The sequence below is a fragment of the Neoarius graeffei genome, chromosome 28 (genome assembly GCF_027579695.1).
Source record: "Neoarius graeffei isolate fNeoGra1 chromosome 28, fNeoGra1.pri, whole genome shotgun sequence".
Classification (NCBI taxonomy): Eukaryota; Metazoa; Chordata; class Actinopteri; order Siluriformes; family Ariidae; genus Neoarius; species Neoarius graeffei.
In genome coordinates, this window is record NC_083596.1 from 38,251,255 (window position 1) to 38,270,333 (window position 19,079).

The 19,079-nt window shown below is 40.4% G+C and overlaps 1 protein-coding gene across 10 annotated transcripts in view; it reads left to right on the top strand.

Moving 5' to 3' along the window:
• Positions 1 to 19,079, top strand: part of specc1 (sperm antigen with calponin homology and coiled-coil domains 1) — a 268,966-nt gene that overhangs the window by 166,762 nt on the left and 83,125 nt on the right. For all 10 annotated transcript variants that reach the window (XM_060912649.1, XM_060912648.1, XM_060912646.1 and 7 more), the window contains 7 exons: positions 5,239 to 5,446; positions 7,243 to 7,316; positions 7,814 to 7,989; positions 15,070 to 15,236; positions 15,777 to 15,877; positions 15,979 to 16,051; positions 17,330 to 17,456. In XM_060912649.1, the coding sequence (XP_060768632.1) occupies positions 5,239 to 5,446; positions 7,243 to 7,316; positions 7,814 to 7,989; positions 15,070 to 15,236; positions 15,777 to 15,877; positions 15,979 to 16,051; positions 17,330 to 17,456 (926 nt within the window). The remainder of the gene's footprint in view (positions 1 to 5,238; positions 5,447 to 7,242; positions 7,317 to 7,813; positions 7,990 to 15,069; positions 15,237 to 15,776; positions 15,878 to 15,978; positions 16,052 to 17,329; positions 17,457 to 19,079) is intronic.

Genomic DNA, 19,079 nt, shown 5'->3' on the forward strand with positions numbered 1-19,079 from the left:
TTTGATGTCGCAGCAACACATGCTTCTTGCACATGCGTTGATCTTGGCTACAGTGGATATGATAGTACGGTATATACATCCATTTCTGCTCACCAAGTGCTCAATTAAAAGGAAACAATAGGAGTAGAGAAGTGAAATTTTTTTTGTCATTGTTATTTCAACGACAGGTTTAAAGAACGATGCAAAAACACAATAGACTTTATTATTATTCAAATAAAGTGCAAGATCTGATCGACTTGTGTGAATTGTCTGTAATCTGTGCACCGCAGTTTTTTCGCACAATCTGCAAATGAGTGTTTGTGGTTTATTGAGTTGATCATTTAGTGTTAAATAGCTTTTTCTTTTTTAGCAGTTGATAGCATTAAACAAAAAAAGAAAGATTGAAATCAAATATAAACATGCTGCAACAAAGTGAATGTCCCTGTAAACTAGCCACAGCTTCGAGACTTGTCTTGATGAACAAACAACTTAGCGTAATCTCTTCTTCATCTTCTTCTTGCTTCACGATTGCCATATTATAAACAGTTGCTGTATTAATTTTGGTTGTTTTGTCATTCCTGCCATTCGTTCTAGGATGCTTTAGTGGAAGTTTCTTTCGTTTGTTTACTGTACATATCGCAACTGTTGGTTACTAAGGAGACATGATTCTCATTTTTCTCATTGAAACTGGTCTTTTTTCGGTTAAAGACTTCGTAGCTTTATTAGTCAAATACATATGAAAACAGTAGTATGTGATCTCAAATGGACTTTTAATAATTTGAGTAAAGTTTTTAGGAATAGATTCCACTCTTAGTCGGCAAAACACATTGTCAAGTGGGGCAAGAGACATAATCCCCCGGTGAATTAATTCGGCAAATGCGTAATCATTGACAGTTGAATTGTGATATGATCAGAAGTGGCTGAAGTTATCTGTGAAGGTGCCCACAATTCAAGGTTTGTTATGGCTTAACTACAAATATCCAAAGACACCAAAGAATCGGATTTTCAATCCACATTTCAGGGATCAAGAAGTGATCCTTAACATGCACAGCAGCAGGAATTCCGGCTTCCGGTCCCTCAGCAATCCTAATAAACCCCTTCTGATATCCATCCATCCATTATCTGTAGCTGCTTATCCTGTCCTACAGGGTCGCAGGCAAGCTGGAGCCTATCCCAGCTGACTACGGGCGAAAGGCGGGGTACACCCTGGACAAGTCGCCAGGTCATCACAGGGCTGACACATAGACACAGACAACCATTCATACTCACATTCACACCTACGGTCAATTTAGAGTCACCAGTTAACCTAACCTGCATGTCTTTGGACTGTGGGGGAAACCGGAGCACCCGGAGGAAACCCACGCAGACACGGGGAGAACATGCAAACTCCACACAGAGAGCCCCTCGCCGGCCACGGGGCTCGAACCCGGATCTTCTTGCTGTGAGGCGACAGCGCTAACCACTACACCACCGTGCCGCCCCCTTCCGATATCAAGATGAGGTTTTGGGGGGTTTTTTGATCATTGTGACCATAATCTAGAGTTGTGCTAAGAAACTTTAGAACTTGTGCTAAAAGACTTTTCTGCTAAATAACCGGATACCAGCAGTTATATAGACTGTTACTTTTAGTGAGACTCTGCTATCTTTACATGCAGTGCTCGAGGAGAACAATACAGTTCATAGCCAAAATATGAAGCAAAGACTAGCTTTGTTAATGGTGCAGACATGCTGTGTCAGGAGACAGAATGACCCATCACAACATAAAGTTGTCTCCTCCTTGACATGAATTTGACTGTCAGTAAATGTTTGTACAACCCCGATTCCAAAAAAGTTGGGACAAAGTACAAATTGTAAATAAAAATGGAATGCAATGATGTGGCAGTTTCAAAATTCCATGTTTTATTCAGAATAGAACATAGATGACATATCAAATGTTTAAACTGAGAAAATGTATCATTTAAAGAGAAAAATTAGGTGATTTTAAATTTCATGACAACACCACATCTCAAAAAAGTTGGGACAAGGCCATGTTTACCGCTGTGAGACATCCCCTTTTCTCTTTACAACAGTCTGTAAACATCTGGGGACTGAGGAGACAAGTTGCTCAAGTTTAGGGATAGGAATGTTAACCCATTCTTGTCTAATGTAGGATTCTAGTTGCTCAACTGTCTTAGGTCTTTTTTGTCGTACCTTCCGTTTTATGATGCGCCAAATGTTTTCTATGGGTGAAAGATCTGGATTGCAGGCTGGCCAGTTCAGTACCCGGACCCTTCTTCTACGCAGCCATGATGCTGTAATTGATGCAGTATGTGGTTTGGCATTGTCATGTTGGAAAATGCAAGGTCTTCCCTGAAAGAGACGTCGTCTGGATGGGAGCATATGTTGCTCTAGAACCCGGATATACCTTTCAGCATTGATGGTGTCTTTCCAGATGTGTAAGCTGCCCATGCCACACGCACTAATGCAACCCCATACCATCAGAGATGCAGGCTTCTGAACTGAGCGCTGATAACAACTTGGGTCGTCCTTCTTCTCTTTAGTCCGAATGACACGGCGGCCCTGATTTCCATAAAGAACTTCAAATTTTGATTCGTCTGACCACAGAACAGTTTTCCACTTTGCCACAGTCCATTTTAAATGAGCCTTGGCCCAGAGAAGACGTCTGCGCTTCTGGATCGTGTTTAGATACGGCTTCTTCTTTGAACTGTAGAGTTTTAGCTGGCAACGGCGGATGGCACGGTGAATTGTGTTCACAGATAATGTTCTCTGGAAATATTCCTGAGCCCATTTTGTGATTTCCAATACAGAAGCATGCCTGTATGTGATGCAGTGCCATCTAAGGGCCCGAAGATCACGGGCACCCAGTATGGTTTTCCGGCCTTGACCCTTACGCACAGAGATTCTTCCAGATTCTCTGAATCTTTTGATGATATTATGCACTGTAGATGATGATATGTTCAAACTCTTTGCAATTTTACACTGTCGAACTCCTTTCTGATATTGCTCCACTATTTGTCGGCGCAGAATCAGGGGGATTGGTGATCCTCTTCCCATCTTTACTTCTGAGAGCCGCTGCCACTCCAAGATGCTCTTTTTATACCCAGTCATGTTAATGACCTATTGCCAATTGACCTAATGAGTTGCAATTTGGTCCTCCAGCTGTTCCTTTTTTGTACCTTTAACTTTTCCAGCCTCTTATTGCCCCTGTTCCAACTTTTTTGAGATGTGTTGCTGTCATGAAATTTCAAATGAACCGATATTTGGCACGAAATTTCAAAATGTCTCACTTTCGACATTTGATATGTTGTCTATGTTCTATTGTGAATACAATATCAGTTTTTGAGATTTGTAAATTATTGCATTCCGTTATTTACAATTTGTACTTTGTCCCAACCTTTTTGAAATCGGGGTTGTACTTCCCCATCTGTATTAATATGATTAACTCTATCTACCCACACGCAAAGACCTAAAATGGTTCTTGACAAGAAAATTGGAACTTCCTGACTTTATTTGTCGACCCCTGAAAATAAATTAATTATCAGTAAAGAAGATGCAGAGAGTAGCATAGGTTTTTACAGGTTCTCTGGTGTCCTCCCTGGACTGGCATCCTGTCTTGGGTGTATTCCTGCTTCACGCCCATTGTTCCCAGGATAGAGTCTAGACTCCCTGCCATCTTGACCAGAATAGCAGTTACTGAAAATGAATGAGTGGGGGAAAAAAGTAAGAAAAGGAATTTCAGGAGGCAGACGGAAGAGAAGAGGAGGCAGAAAATGGGAGATTATAACCTTTTTCTAAATAGTATAACCTTTTTTTCCCTAAACCTTTTTTTTTTTTTTTTTACAATAGTTCCTCAGATAATAACATGGACAAAAATTTTCACAAGTATAGAACTTAATTTTCATATGAATGGGAAGGAAGTGGCCTATTTCATGCTTTGGTCAAATGCAACAGGGGATGGAAAGTCATGTCACTATGAACATTTGAAAATATTCACACCGACAGAGTTAATATGTACACATGCACTGTATGGTTTACCGAGGGTTCGTTACCTGTAAGTGTGCACTTTCCTCACCCATTACTCTCCATGACTAAGCCTGTTTAGTATTCAGCCACCTCGATACACGTCATTACACCCCTCATGGGTTATAACCTGATTAAAATGTGGAATTTGAATTGAAATTACATTGAAATTACAGACTTATTGTAATTTTTCCATTTTTAACAGACAGCAATAATCAACGACTTACTAAACTACTATTAAACTAAAAACTATTTATTCTAAATGGGTCCAGATGACCGAGGGAATTAGGTGTGTGTGTGTGTATGAGAGAGAGAGAGTGTGTGGTTGGATGTGGTCACAGGCTCCGCCCTAGAGCTTGCCTGCCCAAGTATGCCCATTTGTGCTGACCTAATGAAAATGTATTACTATGTGAGATACATGGCCACGCCTCTTGGGTGAAACAGTGAAGGAGGAGAACAATAGAGAAGAGAACATGCTGTGGAGTTCAAACATCCCACACAATGGTGGATGACCTACTGCTAAAACTTCACCAAGAGGTTTAATGGCAGAATAAATTCCAACGCAATTCACATTAATTGGGATAACATCATGGACTTTGATGTTCATTTCTCTTTGGTAAAACGGAGATCACTGACCAGTTAACCATGGCCGTGAGTAGAGAGCGAAGTGGATGTCGAGTCATTTGGAAGCTGACTGTGCAGTCTGTAATTTGTTGATTTGGTCTGCGTCCACTTTATACCTAATGGAGTTTCAGCCGTCCAACAAAATGTAAATGGCAGCTGTTTCACTTAATGCTGAAAGTAAACTTGCAAACTAAGCATAACAACTCTCTGAGTGGAATTAGCTCTTGCAGCGTAGATTGTGGGCTTCCTTCTCTTTATGGCTGCACTGCATGATGGTCAGCCACAAACAGAATGACACAATGGCTTGATTTTTCTTTTAACCTTTTTACCAGGATGATGTACGACAGCTCTACGAGCGTATCTGGTTTGCTATAGGACCACAGTACATGTCTGTGAATGTATACAGTACCTACGAGGAGCTTTTTAATAATTGTCGTAGAGTTTAAGGTTGAGGTCGAAGGCCAGAAGAAAACCTGAGTGGTACCAAGGCAAAATTTCTCTCCTGCCGCACACGCTGAATGACAAACGTTTTGTCAGCTGTTGAGCTAGACCTTTAACCCTTTTAGTCCTCCAGGGATTTTCTTAATTCTGGTGAATCATCTTGTGTGTGCGCAGGCTGAGGCAGACCAACAGAAGCATCAGGAGAGATTGGAGTCGCAGGAGCAAGATCACAAAGCGAGCATGCTTGCTCTGGAGGAGAAGAGCAGAGATGGCGAGAACCAGATCAAGGACCTTAAGGAGACGATTTTTGAGCTGGAAGACCAGGTGGAGCAGCAGCGGGCAGTTCAATTGCACACCAACCAAATCATCGTGGACCTCGAGAGTACGAAGACCACCCCTCTTTCTTTGTCTTTTTCTCTGTGTTACTTTTGCATTTATCTAGCTGCTGTAAAACCTTGAAAATACGTATGAGAGCGTTCTTCCCGCTCTCTTTCTCTCGCAGGCTGTAATTACCATAGATTTCTCTCAGTCATGTTTAACACACTGTAACAGCTGAAATAAATTGCCTCAGTATTGTGGTAAATCAGAGATGCGCACACTGGATGCTGCAGTCTGGATGGCAGGCTTGTCGTACTCGAGTCCGACTCGTGCCCTGTTTTTAAGGACTCGTGACTTGACTTGGACTTGAGCACTGATGACTCGGACTCGTGCATTAACTGCGTTCAGACTCGTAAATTTGCGACGAGGACTCAGATTTTATCTTTTTTTTTTTTTTGTAACGTCATAATAATTCGGCATAAGATATTTATATCTACATTAATTTTTATTCTGGGCGGCACGGTGGTGTAGTGGTTAGTGCTGTCGCCTCACAGCAAGAAGGTCCTGGGTTCGAGCCCCGGGGCCGGCGAGGGCCTTTCTGTGTGGAGTTTGCATGTTCTCCCCGTGTCTGCGTGGGTTTCCTCCGGGTGCTCCGGTTTCCCCCACAGTCCAAAGACATGCAGGTTAGGTTAACTGGTGACTCTAAATTGACCGTAGGTGTGAGTGTGAATGGTTGTCTGTGTCTATGTGTCAGCCCTGTGATGACCTGGCGACTTGTCCAGGGTGTACCCCGCCTTTCGCCCGTAGTCAGCTGGGATAGGCTCCAGCTCGCCTGCGACCCTGTAGAAGGATAAAGCGGCTAGAGATAATGAGAATGAGATGAGATGAGATGAATTTTTATTCTAATGTCGTGCAAGAGAATGCACATTCACCTGTTCATACGTCACGTTCAGGAACAAGCTAACCTTAACGGCGCTAAAATGCCTGGAGAGAAGCCCCTAGGATTGTCCGCTTTGCTTATACAGACTTCTCGTGCAGTGGGAAATAAATAAATGCACTGCTGCGTGTTCCATATGTAGAAGAACTATCAAGGAGACGACGGGGACGACCTTGAACTTCAATCGTCATTTGGCGAGACTCGACCCAGAGGAGGAAGCGACACGCTATGTTCATTGCTCTGTTGATAGCAGGTGGGGTTTGCTTGCTGACCAATGAACTAGCTAGTGTTGACCTTCTCTCATGTTATTTACCCTGTTGATAGTGGGCGGGGCTTGCTGAGCGATGAACAAGCTTTTTATCTGTAGCCTATTAACTAAAACGGGGCAGTCGAGCAGTAACGTTAGTCCAACACGGTAGCAGAGACGCTTTCACATAAAGGCAGCAACAGCCACCGTCAAGTCTCGTTCTCAGACTCGACTCGAAATTTTCTGAAATGATTTGGACTTGAACACTGGGGACTTGAGACTGGACTTGTTCTCGAGGTTTAGTGGTTCGACTGCAACACTGCTGGATGGACTGATACACTTGGCCAAACTCTCACTGTTATTGTCCTGACTCCAGCATTAGACATTTCTGCATGGCAAGTTTAATGAAATCACATTTTCTGTACTCTTAGTATATATATAGCTGTTTATCTTTCTTGTCTGTTGAGAGTTTTAAACAAATAGCATCCGTTTTAACTCATCATGCAACATTTTGCAATCTTGAGCACAGCCGTTAATGGTGTCTCAGAGCAGTACATCTCAAAACAACCTCATCATTTTCTGGCATCATTTCACATGAAAGCAATATTTTATGCTTGCACTGTTGAAATGAACACAACATTCTTATATACAGTTCTGTTCGGTTTCCATGATTTAGGTCAAATCAAGCGGCTGGAGGAGCATAAGGCTGAGCAGGACAAGCAGTTGAAAGCCATGAGTAAGCAGATGAAGGTAGGCTTTCTCAGAAAGATTATTAATTGAATTAATTCCATCTAATTAGCAAAGCGATTTATTCAACCTAGAATTATGAAGATTTAAATCTACAGTTAACTGCTGCTGGTGTAGGACTGCACTCACAGGGCTGGACGAACAACAAATTCATCAGTTAGTTCACGAGTCGAGCGAACGCTCTAATTAAACAGAAGTTCTCCAACCCTGCCCAGAGGTTCATACTCTTCAGTTTTTTTGCCTCGTATTGCTTGAAAAGTAAATAAAAAGAATTCTGAACCAGGATCAGATACCACTGCAGATGAAGACTGATGTCAGGTGTCGCTTTTGATAAATAGTCATGAACAATACTGATAAACAGTACATTTTGAAAATTAATTGCATGTAAGACTGTAGTGGCACCACTCATCAATCAGAACGATTGTAAATTACACAAGCATGTGAAGCCAATTTGATCCAGTAGGTTTTATTGCATTGCTGTGTATGGGTGTGTGTTTTAGGACGAGACGCAGGAATGGCGGCGTTTCCAGGCTGACCTGCAGACAGCTGTGGTTGTGGCAAATGACATAAAGATAGAGGCTCAGCAGGAGGTGCGAACGCTGCGCAGACGGCTGCATGAGGAGCAGGAGCGCAGTGCCAGGCTGGCTACAGAACTCGAGCACATACAGGGGGCCAGGTACAGTAAAACTCCCAAATAGCTGCTCTTCTCAACTCAGGAGCGCCAATCACCTCAGTGACGGGCACCTTACTGTGTCTGTTTTCTGACACACAGGAACTCTGAATATGATTGGGTTCATTCAGACGTATGGTCTGTCCTCTGGGCAGGTCAATTTACATGATTTTTTTTTTAATATCAACCAATTATATAGCTGTTCATTAAATAGCAGTTCAATTTTGATCTCAAATCTTGCATCCATTCTAACATTTCCGAGAACATCGACATCCTGAGGTCAAATTCAGTTATGGGATTTTAAGGCTTATATATCCAGGGACTTCTGCTAAGCTCTACGGACGAACACCAAAGTCACAGGAAATGACCCAGCCTCAAAACCTTCTGCTGCTTTTATATGCTCTGCTCTTTTACAGCATGTGTACTATCCTCTCTCAGCTCTTTATGGCAATGCAGTCTGAAAACCGTGCTATAAAAAGCCTGCTTACACTGGTCACTTAGTCCAAACGTAGGCTTAGAAATTCTTTTAACATATTTACCCACGGTAATATTTTCTTGTACAGTGGTGCTTGAAAGTTTGTGAACCCTTTAGAATTTTCTATATTTCTGCATAAATATGACCTAAAACATTTAACAGATTTTCACACAAGTCTTAAAAGTAGATAAAGAGAACCCAGTTAAACAAACGAGACAAAAATATTATACTTGGTCATTTATTTATTGAGGAAAATGATCCAATATTACATGTCTGTGAGTGGCAAAAGTATGTGAACCTTTGCTTTCAGTATCTGGTGTGACCCCCTTGTGCAGCAATAACTGCAACTAAACGTTTGCGGTAACTGTTGATCAGTCCTGCACACCGGCTTGGAGGAATTTTAGCCCGTTCCTCCATACAGAACAGCTTCAACTCTGGGATGTTGGTGGGATTCCTCACATGAACTGCTCGCTTCAGGTCCTTCCACAACATTTCCATTGGATTAAGGTCAGGACTTTGACTTGGCCGTTCCAAAACATTAACTTTATTCTTCTTTAACCATTCTTTGGTAGAACGACTTGTGTGCTTAGGGTCGTTGTCTTGCTGCATGACCCACCTTCTCTTGAAATTCAGTTCATGGACAGATGTCCTGACATTTTCCTTTAGAGTTCGCTGGTATAATTCAGAATTCATTGTTCCATCAATGATGGCAAGCCGTCCTGGCCCAGATGCAGCAAAACAGGCCCAAATCGTGATACTACCACCACCATGTTTCACAGATAGGATAAGGTTCTTATGCTGGAATGCAGTGTTTTCCTTTCTCCAAATATAACGCTTCTCATTTAAACCAAAAAGTTCTATTCTGGTCTCATCCGTCCACAAAACATTTTTGCAATAGCCTTCTGGCTTGTCCACGTGATCTTTAGCAAACTGCAGACGAGCAGCAATGTTCTTTTTGGAGAGCGGTGGCTTTCTCCTTGCAACCCTGCCATGCACACCATTGTTGTTCAGTGTTCTCCTGATGGTGGACTCATGAACATTAGCCAATGTGAGAGAGGCCTTCAGTTGCTTAGAAGTTACCCTGGGGTCCTTTGTGACCTCGCCAACTATTACACGCCTTGCTCTTGGAGTGATCTTTGTTGGTCGACCACTCCTGGGGAGGGTAACAATGGTCTTGAATTTCCTCCATTTGTACACAATCTGTCTGACTGTGGATTGGTGGAGCCCAAACTCTTTAGAGATGGTTTTGTAACCTTTTCCAGCCTGATGAGCATCAACAATGCTTTTTCTGAGGTTCTCAGAAATCTCCTTTGTTCGTGCCATGATGCACTTCCACAAACATGTGTTGTGAAGATCAGACTTTGATAGATCCCTGTTCTTTAAATAAAACAGGGTGCCCACTCACACCTGATTGTCATCCCATTGATTGAAAACACCTGACTCTAATTTCACCTTCAGATTAACTGCTAATCCTAGAGGTTCACATACTTTTGCCACTCACAGATATGTAATACTGGATAATTTTCCTCAATAAATAAATGACCAAGTATAATATTTTTGTCTCATTTGTTTAACTGGGTTCTCTTTATCTACTTTTTGGACTTGTGTGAAAATCTGATGATGTTTTAGGTCATATTTATGCAGGAATATAGAAAATTCTTAAGGGTTCACAAACTTTCAAGCACCACTGTAGCTAATATTTACATTTAGACAGAGCCTTTCATGCACCAAGTAATAAGACTCACATATTAAAAAGCATAGGACATTAGGTACAGTATCAGCGTAGACTTATTTTAGGTGAATAATAGTAGGACAGAGGATCTTAATTATTTGAATGTGGCTTTTTTGCCTTTGACATGTAAAAATATACAAATACTATTTGAGCACATGCATGCACCAAGTTTTATGCAATCAGTCCTGCAATTATCACTCGAAGGTATAAAGCATATAGCCCCTAGTGTGTTGAATAATCAGTAGAAATATGCAAACCATTAACACTGCTTGTCACGTGTACTCATCGACTCTGCACTCTTGAAGCTGGTATTAGTATAAAAAATACGTGCAGGCAGCTTCAGGGCCTGGATTAAACTACATAATGAATGGCACTAGGCTGAGTTTCAGCATGGGAGACAAGTCTCTGAGGTTCCATTATTGTGTGAGTGGTCCTGTAGTATGCGTCATGCTCCCCGCTGCGTGTCCTCTCCTATCCTGTTGAATGTTTCCTCTGTGTCTCCTGCATGAGTCTGCTGAACAGTATCATTTTAATTTCATTTACAGTTTATTTCCCTTAACAAGCCACTCCGCTCTTTGATTTTCTGTTGCATTTCCTGTAGGTCTCATAACGAACGGGTGCAGTCGAGTATGTTTGATTAAATACTGATCTAAGAATTGATTATACATGCGATCTTTTTTTTTTCCAGGTTTGTACCAGATAAGTATGGCAGATCAGTATTCGATACTTGGCTTTTAGGATTGTAGTCAAGCAGAAAAGAAAAAAAAAATCATATCTGCTAAGTCATATGAGTATGCTCCAAAAACTGTAGTGACAATACATTTTGTAAGTCTGTGGGTTGCCAGATCATTAAAGATCTGCACATACCTGTATTTTACTCTCCCCACTGCACCCAAACGGACTAGCCGATGTACCTCGCTATCCCCTCTTCCTCAGACGCTCCCTGAGGTCGCTCTCTAAAGGATTTTCCTCAGACATGGCCACCTTTATATAACACCCAGGTGAGTGTTAATGTTACTGCTAGTGACAGCCAAGCTCTCGTACTAAATGAGTAGTGAATGGATGGATCTACCAGAGTGGAAGAATTAATGACTGTATTTAAGAGCTTGTGTGCCGATCTTATTATCGCCTGCCTCTGGCCCGAATGTCTGAATGGTTGTTCTTTCTGTCCATTATTTGAATGTGCTTTTAATCTCTATTTCCTTTCGGCTTTGCCTTGTTTGGTGTGCTTATTATTTCCTCTTTCCACATTTTGGTATTTGGCGCCACCAGCAGTTTGTGGCAGTCACTGCATTCTTTATGAACATTTTCTGGAAAGCTTGAACTTAAATACAAAACTATTGTCTTTGATTCCATTGCCTGTGTAGTTTACAGAATCCATTTAGGTTAAACACAATGCTAATGTGCATTTCAGACATGCATGATAACGGAATGAGCATCTGACCAGGCGTTTAATTTCTGGTTTTGTTTTCTTAACAAGGTCCATGTCAGATCCAAGTTCATTCGGACATCTTCTTCTCCTTTGTGTTTCAGAATCACTGCTGGATCAGCATTTGAGAACACCAAGACAGCAGTGGAGGGATGAGAAAGAATACCGTATTATACTCAGATGACCAAATGACAGTATTATAATATACATATATATATATATATATATATGTGTGTGTGTTATGTAATAAACATTAGCATAAATCGTTAACCACAAAAATACTTCATTGAATGAAGTGTTTACACTACCGTTCAAAAGTTTGGGGTCACCCAGACAATTTTGTGTTTTCCATGAAAAGTCACACTTTTATTTACCACCATAAGTTGTAAAATGAATAGAAAATATAGTCAAGACATTTTTCTGGCCATTTAGAGCATTTAATCGACCCCACAAATTTATGTGATGCTCCAGAAACTCAATCTGCTCAAAGGAAGGTCAGTTTTATAGACCCCTTCGCATGTTTGTAAACAAACCGACCGTTGCCAGGATGCACGCGCAGCCTGGACCCAGAAACAATGGCGCTGCCCATAGACCGGCATTATGAGCTGTCAGATTATGCAAAACAATTGTCGTTACAAGATCGAGAATGCTACATAAATAAGTTAACTCTAACAAGTGGACATCGCCTACCGGATCCGTATTTAATTAAAGAGTGGACGGACGATGTTAGTAAGTTCCCTGGTATACAATGGCCAGATATATACTCGTACCTTATTGACAAGACTTCAGTGTACACCCACGAAAAACTTCGTGCCTACAAGTCTTCAGACGCATATGATTGTTATGTGCGGGCATGTACAACTTGATTAACAATGGGACATTCATATTCATTTTGTTTTAATCAAATTATGCCAGTGATGTGATGGCAATGTGGCTTTAGCTACAACAGCAAATACCAACACTAAACAGCAATTTGCAGGAGGTAATGGCATGAAAGGAATGATAGTGTAAAGAGTGCAGCTAAGAGAAATCAGAACTGCGTAAAAAGCGAGAGGCAGAGACCAGAAATGAAACTGAACGGGGCGGGAGCTAGGTTAGAGCAGTCAATGTAAGTTGGCATTTAGAGTGAGGGCACACAATTTTACCTTTCCATCCTTGCTTTAAAATTGTGATTTTCGGCATACGCAAATAATGATGGCACAAAATCTGGACTGCTTGAGTCAAGCGAGACCTCTCCTACAAACAAAATTGCATGCAAAGCTAAGTTAACATGCTAACAATATTCATTACGTTGTGTAACTATGACCCAGCTAATCAGACAAACGTTACCAAAGTATTTTGCTACATCAATAAACGAAGACTAGAAAGAATAAAAAAGAAAGATTTAATAAAATAGCCTGATCTTACCTGTGATGAAGTGGGCGCTGCAAACCCGCGCATTTTTGATGGTGCTTTCATCCCAGTCTACACGTTTGATGGCTTGTAGTCATAAACGTCGGCGATTTTTTTTTTTTTTGGAATGGGTGAGATCCTGCTGGAATTCTGTACATTTTAACCCCATCACTGCTACGATTCTGACACCCGACAACACCGTCGCTGAGTCTTTTTTGAGTCCAGGCTGCGCGCGCAATTTCCTCTTACGTATGAATGATGTTTAATGCGAAGGGGTCTATAGCTTCTCTAAAGAGCTAAACTGTTTCCAGCTGTGCTAACATGATTGTACAAGGGTTTTCTAATCATCCATTAGCCTTCTGAGGCAATGAGCAAACACATTGTACCATTAGAACACTGGAGTGAGAGTTGCTGGAAATGGGCCTCTATACACCTATGGAGATATTGCACCAAAAACCAGACATTTGCAGCTAGAATAGTCATTTACCACATTAGCAATGTATAGAGTGGATTTCTGATTAGTTTAAAGTGATCTTCATTGAAAAGAACAGTGCTTTTCTTTCAAAAATAAGGACATTTCAAAGTGACCCCAAACTTTCGAACGGTAGTGTATTTGCAGAAAACGAGGCTGGATTTGTAAAGTTGGATCGCACAAACTGTCTGTACCAAATTAATGGGTATCAAACGTGTACTGTAATTCACCTCCTTCTGTTGTTTGATGATTTGGCTTTAGCCTGAGCTAAACTAAGGATGACTGAAGCGTTGAACGGATATTCAGTGTTGGATTAAAGGGGCGATGAAGGAGTAAAAGGAACAGTTATATTGTATCTGTGATGCTCATGTACTTTTTGAACAGATAATATAATGTATAGCCTTGGAAAGAATTGCTTTGAAACTAAACTGGCACTTTCTGTGTGTGGGGGGGGGGTTGGAGTCATGTATTTCTCAGTTACATTGACCTGATGGTTTGCTTTAATTGTAATCTAATTTACCATGATTTTTAAGACTGTAATTGTTACAGTCCAGCTTGATTCGCCTTGCGGTTCCACACACTGTACTGTCCATGCTTTCTCTGAGTGTTTACATCAGCAAAGCTTCACCTTATACATTTGATTTAATGAGCTGCTTTCCCCTTAAAAGTTTCAAGTAATCTTCAGGATGATATTTACTCAGCCTTTACTATTGAGACCTCGTTTAGCATCTAACCACCACTAGATGGCGCAATGAGATTTAATTTAGAAGGATATTTCTAATTGAGTTTTGTGGGGTTTTTTAATTAAAAATAACTCCTGCATGTTATGAGCTCCTCAACTTGGAAACACTGAACAGTCATACACAGATCCTTAGTGGAATACTTTACTGGCATTATGAATATCTCAGGTTTCTATAAAGCCATGTACTGCAAGCACATAAGCATACAGTATTCTCGCTTGCTTTTTCAACCTTACAGCACTTACTGCCATGAACACTTACTTTCAAATATGACCAAACTATGATTGTACAATCATTCAGAGAAAGCATTTAAAAATTCTTGATTGTGCAGAGCTTTAATTTATTTGGATTTTTAACCAGTATGTTACTGTGATGTGTTCACTGATGAAAAAAATGCTGTTTACTTGGATCATTTAAGGTTATTAATGTGTGATGTTTCACCTTTTTATCTTGACTGTTAATACACTTGTCGTTAATAAATCATTTTGCTTTGGTTCTAGACATGTCTGCGTGTTGTTGTTTTTTTGAGCACTACTTCTAGGATTCGTCTTTTGCTTTCCCATGTTTCAACGCACCCATTTACAAGAAACCAGATGTGATTTTAATGGCTTGGGGCCAGTTAAGAAAGTTGGTGTTTGCGAAGTGTGACGATGTTTGTGATTACTAATAAGCATAAAATGTTAGAATGCATGCTATCTGATAACGACCGAGCGTAGGCGCTTGGGAGTAATACTCGATATCAAACATGTTTTGTCATAATTCAGAAGTTCAATTTAAGCAGCAACATTTGTTCCACCATCCAAAATCTTCCACTTTGCATTGCATCTGTATTTGTGTGCTTGACAGGTCACGGATGGAGGAAGGGAGTCTCTCAGACTCAGACAGCAGTCCTCAGTGGTGTGGAATTGCTATGACCCAGAATGCACCTGGTAGTGAGAGTGAAAGCAGTACACCTTCAGAGCCAGGGGCCACCGTCAAATCCCTCATCAAGTCCTTTGACACAGCTGTCAAGAGTGAGGGCTCTCTTCCCTTTTATTCGTTTAATCTTTGTCATCTTTCTCCAGTTTGTAAATATCTGGATGTCATCTGTGTTGTTTACACTGTCCTAATCAGGAGGATAGAGCTGTTTGAGTTCCTTCTCAAAACGTCTCTTACTCCTCTGATTTCTGAATCCAGCTCACTCACAAGTTTAAAGGAACTCTCTGGAAGGGGAAATGAGAACTGTTTTGGCTCATTTTGAGAAGATAAGCACACAGTATTAGAGAGTTTATTTAATGCTCTTGTTATAATAAGACAAAGAGTCTTGTTATTGATGGCGATAATAATTCATCCTGAATGCATGTAATCATGACACTTTTACAATGGCCTCATGAAACATGGTCCAAATGGCTGTCTGGGTGCGTTTATCCGGCGATGAATCAGTGCTAGACAGCGGCTCCACAGGACTTTAGAATTGTGGGTATTATAGGTGTATCCCTACACAAACCTGGATTTCAGTATCGCTGTTATTTTATACTGTACACTTTATCAAACTGATGTTTTACTCCTTTCAGATGGACCTGCCAGTACGGTGCAGATGCCGACGTCTCCCAGAAGCCCCCTGAGTGGAATTCCAGTCCGCACTGCTCCTGCAGCTGCTGTCTCACCCATACAGGTCCGACACATCCCACAATATATAAGTGTGTGTTTTTTGTTTGTTTGTTTGTTTGTTTTTTTTACAAATCACTGAACAAAAACTTGTTTGCTTTATAACAGAGGCCTTCATGCATCAAGCCTCTGTCTAAAACCCTGGAAAGAAGAATCAACCTGGTGGATTCCTCTCACTCCGGTACGAATAAAGTTTTTAAACCACAGCACTGTTGCTATAAAAAGTCTCACATCTGACTGGTCAGAAGCACTTGATTAATATTTTACACCGGCAGCTTTGATTATTCAAATCACAGGTTTAATATAAAGTTTTAATACATTCTCGTTTTTAAAGTAACCGCTCCAACAGTGACTTCTCTGATGAACCCTGCACATAATCTAATTCCAGTAATATATTTAAGCACAAAATGTTTGATTGATTGATTGATTGATTGATTGATTGATTGATTGATTGATTGATATGGCGAGTTTTCATAAGTGTATTTATGAAAGGAGTTTTGAGTGTTTAACAGTTTTCCACCGCATCACACTACCCTGGCGTTGATTATTTCCTTGTTCCTTTGCGGTTTTAATACATGTCCTAGAAGTGTAGTGTGCTTGACATATCACCCTCGTCAGCAGGGAAATCGAGACATGACTCATTCACAGCTCTCTTTGTCCATGTTGGTACTGAAGGGGCTTTCATAGAAATGCTGAAAAGGTACCGTGACGTCTAATTAACTTGAATGAAAAAGTCCCAGCTGTGTAAATCCGAGATTAACTTGTCATGAGTGTTTCAAAGCATCATTTGAACACATACAGTACACGACCGTTCAAAAGTTTGGGGTCACCCAGACAATTTTGTGTTTTCCATGAAAAGTCACACTTTTATTTCCCACCATAAGTTGTAAAATGAATAAAAAATATAGTCAAGACGTTTTTCTGGCCATTTTGAGCATTTAATCGACCCCACAAATGTGATGCTCCAGAAACTCAATCTGCTCAAAGGAAGGTCAGTTTTATAGCTTCTCTAAAGAGCGAAACTGTTTTCAGCTGTGCTAACATGATTGTACAAGGGTTTTCTAATCATCCATTAGCCTTCTGAGGCAATGAGCAAACACATTGTACCATTAGAACACTGGAGTGAGAGTTGCTGGAAATGGGCCTCTATACACCTATGGAGATATTGCACCAAAAACCAGACATTTGCAGCGAGAATAGTCATTTACCACATTAGCAATGTATAGAGTGGATTTCTGATTAGTTTAAAGTGACCTTCATTGAAAAGAACAGTGCTTTTCTTTCAAAAATAAGGACATTTCAAAGTGACCCCAAACTTTTGAACGGTAGTGTATGACTAACTATGGGAGGTTTGAGACATCATTATAACAGAAGCCTCCATTTTTGTCTTGCTTGGTGTTTTTTGTTTTTGCTCATCTTTTTGTTCTGCATCTGTAACTCCTGTCTGTTTCGTTTTCAGTTGATGAACTGAAGCCGTCGTCTCTGATGAGAAAGAGTCCATCCCTCGAGTCAGTCATCAAGACTCCAGCTGCACTAAGCAGCAGAACATCCTCGTTCACTTACAGCCGGGCCAACAGTAAGCTCAAGTAAGCAGCGCGCATCCACACACAAACATTGTTAGGCTGACACTCACACATCGACACACCAAAACTACCAACGGTAAACTCCAGGACGTTTACACAACACATAGCTGCTAAATTAGCTTCTTATTGCGCTCACATAAGCATTTTATAATTTTTGAGTCTCTTCCTGTTGTCCACTAGAGGCACTAAAGGATCAGTTCATCACTAGAATGCTTTCTTTCTCTTCCAGTGATCAGTGACAAGATAATCTATAAATGTAATATTATATTCAAAGCAGCAGTGCAGTATAATGATAATCACAGTTCAGAGCTCCAACAGGTAGGCCGTAGGATCCAGCACACATGACGGAACGTCTTAACAAATCTGTTATGTTAGTTTTAAGTAGCGTTTTAACACTGGAGCAATGCACCAGAAAGCCGTAAGATTAACGATTTCATGCAGAATAACTCAGAAATTGTTATGCTATGATGCCACATAACACATGATTAAAAAATGTTTCCATCTGAAAGGATAAATTTTGTAGAATTAATCCTAATTTTCTAAAAATACGGTAGACTGTAACACTGGCACCCATGAAAGAGATTACATGTTCATGCTATACATGTATTATTATTATTATTTATAGTTGCCCAGCAGACCATGTAAACTCAGTAGGCTAGCATTCACCTGTTTGTTTGGGGTTTTTTTTCTCTCCATCAACAACCAGAGTAAGAAAAAAAATTGTTATCGACTTTTTCATTAAACATAAATCTGCTGCCAGCACAACAAACAATCGCTTTGCATTTCAACATTTTTGGGGAAAATATAAAGATGTGAACATTTAACAGTTATCCCACGAAATCGAGTCGTACACGAGCCGAAAGCCGACGAGGCGCACAGCTCCAAGTCAGCTATAAGCCATGTACGACGAGATTGAGCGGAATTATTGTTTTATTCTATCCACATTCACTGGATTTTGAGAAACGGAGCTTTTTTTTTTATTTTCTGCAAATCCGATAAAGCTTTATACAAAACGTCCAACAAAATCATTTCCGCTCAGAATGTCAACAAACCGGCAAAATGACAGTCACAATTTGTGAAAAATGCGATGATGATAATTATTGAAAAATAAAAGAGATGTTCTTACAATCAAATACTTTCATTCCATATTTTGTTGCCTTTTTTTTGGGGGGGGTTGTTTTTGAGTAGTTTTTATTTCATCCTCGGTTGGTTCAGGAAGACGCTCCGCCATTTTGTTTTTCTCTACTCATGGTATACGAGCTGATAGCCTAGTAATAGAGTAGCCAATCAGAGCACACGATTGCTCATATCCAGTGAATGTGGATAGAATAATAACTATTATGCCCCATAGGAAAATAAAAACTTCATAGCTAATACCCTAATGTTGGTCACCAATATACTGATTTTTTTTTTTTTGTTAAGTGTGCAAATACATGATTAATAATAATAATAAGAAGAAGAAGAAGAAAAAGTAGTTACATTTATATAGCGCCTTTCTCAAACTCAAGGTCACTTTACATAGGTCAAATAAAACACACAAACAAAAAAAAATGATGTTACATTTAGAAATGTTCTAAAAAAAAAAAAAAAAAAAGGATAATGACTGTAGCCAAGTCGTTCCCTACT